The 5,000-nt window shown below is 34.1% G+C and overlaps 1 protein-coding gene across 2 annotated transcripts in view; it reads left to right on the top strand.

The window, feature by feature from the left end:
* The first annotated feature begins 2,515 nt into the window (after window positions 1-2,515).
* The window catches only part of LOC125026541, a 19,777-nt gene continuing 17,292 nt past the window's right edge, over window positions 2,516-5,000 (top strand). For both annotated transcript variants that reach the window (XM_047615043.1, XM_047615044.1), the window contains exon 1: window positions 2,516-3,121. In XM_047615043.1, the coding sequence (XP_047470999.1) occupies window positions 2,975-3,121 (147 nt within the window). In that variant the 5' untranslated portion in view covers window positions 2,516-2,974. The remainder of the gene's footprint in view (window positions 3,122-5,000) is intronic.

The raw sequence follows: 5,000 nt of genomic DNA, 5'->3' as shown, positions 1-5,000 counted from the left end.
TATATATATAAGTATATATGTGTGTGTATATATATAGCTACACACACACACACACACACACACACACACATATATATATGCATATGTGTATGTATGTATGTATATATACACATAACTATACATATTCGTATGTACATATGAAACTGTTTTATATGTATGTATTTCATCCGTGTGTTTGCATATATGCTGAGTTACTTCTTTCTTTCTGTGATATGATTTTAAGCCTTTCAAAAACAACAAATTAAAGAAGTATTGAAACAAATGAACATGTCTTGCGTTTCTGAGGAGTGACTGGTATATATTTATAATTCGGCGAGATGTACCTGCTTTTAAACATGAATGATTATATAACTAAATGTTCCATCAAATAGTGTCATAAATGATCCTCTGTCTCTAATGATTGTCTTTTGTTTGTAAATCATATTTTGATTTTGTCCAGATATTTCGTAATCTAGAACAAAACAAAGCATATAATAGTACTGATTATGCAAATTGAAAAAAGTTAATTATATTGTTACCAGTATTTTTTCTTAGGTTGGTTTACTCAAAAATGTATTTATTTCATTTTACAAGGCGTCTTCAAAATACGCCGTGAAATATACACGCAGTTAGTGTCGTCTTTGTTCGTAATATTCTGTTGTCTTTTTTACTTCAAGCAATATATTTCTCATGTGTCCTTCCTCTGTAATTTCCATATCAGAATTATACAGTAATATGTATGAAAATTATATATAGTGTAATAGTTGTTTTTAGTGACAAATAAAGCTGTAATATGTACCCGAGTGAACTTGATTACGTCCCTCTGTTATTGTGGTTGTTGTTGTTGTAGTTGTTGTTGTTGTTGTTGTTGTTGTTGTTGTTGTTGTTGTTGCATTTCAGTCTCTTCTGTTTAGAGAGAGAAGGCGGGGGTAAGTTTTAATATTAGCATCAATATTTGTCTTCACTATTGGGAACAAAACATAATTTGAAACTATTATGACATATCAAATCCTTCAGAATCACACATAACATCACCAATTTAAGTTAGTAATCGGAAACAGGAAATTGATTGCATTATCAGTATTGTAAAGTGGAAGATGATACAAAGGGACCATAATGATAATAGAATAACCTACCACAACACAATGCAACCTACATACGAAAATACATCCAATAAATCCTATATACAAAAACAGTATAAATAATACACGATATTAAAAAGAAAGAAAAAGAAACGTATATATCTAGGGAAAATATTGAAACCCACATGATGCATATTGGGTATTGGAATTGTACATATTTTTCAATATTTATCGGCGGTCTGGTTTCGCAATCATACGGAGTAAATTAGATTGGTTGACTAAAAAAAGTCACTGAAAATTTAGGGTTTTTTTCATTCATATGAAGCTTTTTTTTCCCCAGATTCAGGTTTATTTGATATAACTGTGCATAGGCTGGCTGCTGGCATAGAAAGTTGATTGAATATATAGGATATATAGAATGGTAAGTAATGACACCCACAGAGGGTTTTTATTTTGATTTTTTCTAATAAAACTTGTCTAAAGAATATGTGTATTTTAAATTGTCCCTCCAATGTGTTCCCTTTTTAATGATTATCAAAGTGAATCTTATAGGGGAAACACAAATTCAATTACAGGTTACGACTTTTATTTTAGGTTATCTTTATCATGGTATTGGTTACCCCTGCAACAAAACTGAGCCGTTTTCTGTGATGAGAATCCTTTGAGGCTGGTTGGGGGGGGGGGGGGGATCTGTGTGGCTAATACATCAGTGTATGTACGTATGTATATACAGTAATACACTCACAGTATATATGTATGTATGTATATATGTATATATATATATATATATATACAGAGAGAGAGAGAGAGAGAGAGAGAGAGAGAGAGAGAGAGAGAGAGAGAGAGAGAGAGAGAGAGAGAGAGAGAGAGAGAGAGTTGGATAGATAGAGAGACAAACTGATAGACAGATATGCCTTAATGATTACAAATATCATTAGCATTATTATCAATAATGTAGATAAGATTCATGAAATTGGTTGACCCTATTTTGTAATAACAAATTCCTTTCCTTGCAGTATGTTGCATAAAATATGTACCATAATCATTTGCCTTTTATAAAAAAATAACACACTCAGAGATATGAATCAAACTTAAACTACGATCTCTAAGGCTTATATTGTGATTAATAACTGACCTTTTTTTCCTTAATAATCAAATAAACTAAATGTTATACAATGTATATACTCTTCTTGACAAACTAGATCGATGACTTAAGTTCTGTCTACGTAGTTCTAGAAAAATTAATAGATCAATAAAAATTATACATGTAACATTAGTCAAAATAAATATCTAAATAAAATGTTTTACATGCAGGCTTAGACAAAATTAATATAAAGATGAAATACCATAGAGAACTTGTGAATGATTTTCTGGGATAAGTGTCTAGTGAGGTTAGCACTCGCCTGGGACGGTGCCAAGCTGGGGCATCGTTTGGCACCACAACACAACGCAGTTTCAGTCTTATAAAGCTACCCAGTAACGCCAGTTGTAGATTCCCTGGACAGATCACTCACCAATTCATAACCTCCTTGGCCGGTCAAATTCCGTAAATAAGACCCGTGATTTGTACATGGAGGCGAAGAATAACACTCGTGATAACAGTGGATATTATTATCAAGAGGAAATACTGGCCGGACTCACCACAGGAGACGTATAAAATACCCTACTTATCAAGACCATACTTTCACCACGTTCTGTTTTCTACTAATCCATTGCATCACACCTTCCGTACATGTCCGCATTTCATCTTTACAAATACTTCTATCAACACTACAAATCCTATTGTTTGAGCTACAACACATAACTCCCACAAATATTACGTACCCCATAGTTCTAAACACTTAAATGCACTTCATATTTACACTTGTACTTAAACCCTGAGAGTTTCAGCACCTCTTACTACCGCATAGCGAATGTTCATCATACCAGCATCCACTACCCAGCCAGATGACGGCCTTCCAGCAGCATGGGCATCGAGAGAGGTGGATGAAGAGGAGGCACAGAGAGATGTGGTAGCCGGCCCAAGAACAGTGCTGAGACTCATGGCAAGCATATCACTGGTGAGTAAATAGTGTTGTCTATATTGTACGGGGAGTTCTATTTTGTGTGTATGAAAACATATGGTAATCTGCGCAGTCCAAAAGAATGTGTAGTGCACGTATGAAGTCCTAATTATAAGTGTAAGAGATCGTATTTCTGCTCAAGCTGTGAAAAAAAGTATCCACGGTCAAGTATATATGTAATCGGATCCATACCTGGCTAGAATAACTTCTTTACTATGAATATGTACAGAAACACGAATGAGGGAACCGGACCTAAAATAAATATTTTTATATAAACTGGGGTGGCAAAGTTGTCACTATAAATAGCAATAATCATGAGACATTACGAATGACAGCAGCTGAAAGAGTAACTCGGTGTGTCAGACCGCTTTAGAAAGGCTTATCACAAGTGCTGAAGTTCTTTCGTTGGTGCTTAATCTGGTCAGCTAGAAACCTCTCCGAGAATATACTTCTGTAGACGCCAAAAAGTATATACGTGAAGCCCAATTCCAATATACAGCGTTTCATCGCGAAATTTTAAAAGAAAATAATTTTTTTGTTGGTTGTTGACTCATATTTCTGAGTGTTTCACGTGAGTGAAGAATCCTCTTGGATTACATTTACAGGCCTGGAGACGAATGAAATTTATATGCCTGAAGACAGAATGTTTTGCCATTCATGTACCAGAACCTAATCTATTATTCCTTGGTCCATAGACATTTTTTTCCATAAATTTCGACTCAAATTCGTCTGGGTTTTTTTTTTTTTCTATCTTCTTTCTGACAATCAAACAAACCAAAAATCCACGACGGAAAATCCAAGTTCGCCAACTTACTTATGGCTATGCCACTGTCGGACATTGATCATTCAGCAGCTATTGGATGAGAGTAAGACAAGGGTATTGTTGCTAGCGAGACTCCGGTTGCCTGTTTGATCTTGCGTACTTGCAATAAACGTCCGAGATTAATAGATTGAAACGAAGAATTAAAGGTGAAAGGTATTTACATTTTTGACTTTTACGTTATCAAAGCTAAATAATAAAGTAGGAGGGAGAGAACACAAGTGACGATAAGGAAACAACAAAGGAACAAGCATTCTCAGAATTTAGATTTTGACACATGTTATCACATATAATTAAAAAGATTAAGTGCCTTAATCTTGATTTTGATTTCTACGATGAATCAAATATGACTGTGAAAAGGAAAATTTATATCATCCGGAATAACACTTATACAATGATTTCACTGTGAAGCGAATAAAACGTGTCTCTAAATTCTTGATTACTTGCCTTGGTACTGAAACTTCAAAGATAAACCTGGTCTAGCTGAGCAGACAAATTACTTGTTTGAATGAGCATATAAACGTATCTAAGGTTTATTTGCAAATGGAGTCTAAACGACCTAAAATATATAGTTTGGTTAATCATCCACATTTTTACATTTATCTGTTTCTATGACCTAGAAAAAACTAATACAAATTATATCTTCAGTTCCCTTTTTATCAACTTATATCTTCAATTAGTTTATTTGTTTGTTTGTTTGTTAGTTTTTTATCATCTTATATCTTCAGTTCCTTTTTTTATCAACTTACACCTTCAATTCCTTTTTTATCAGTTCATATCTTCAGTTCATATTTCATCACTTTTACATCTATTACATTCATCGCTTACTGTCCTTCGTGCGGTTATTTATGTCCACAGATTTGCAAACTGAATGATTTATCCAGTCCAAACAGTGCGCGACGCGACAGAGAGAATCAGCATGAATGAATAATGTAGGGTTGGTGTAGTGGCTCGTACCTGTTTATGATGAATGACCAGTTTCGAAAAAGTGTGTGTGACTACAAGTGCATTGATGCGATTCATCTTTAGCTGTAAGAGCGAATGACTTTGTCTAGG

This window comes from Penaeus chinensis, chromosome 6 (genome assembly GCF_019202785.1).
Source record: "Penaeus chinensis breed Huanghai No. 1 chromosome 6, ASM1920278v2, whole genome shotgun sequence".
Classification (NCBI taxonomy): Eukaryota; Metazoa; Arthropoda; class Malacostraca; order Decapoda; family Penaeidae; genus Penaeus; species Penaeus chinensis.
The sequence above is the reverse complement of the archived record's forward strand: the minus strand, read 5'-3'. Positions and strand labels throughout refer to the sequence as shown.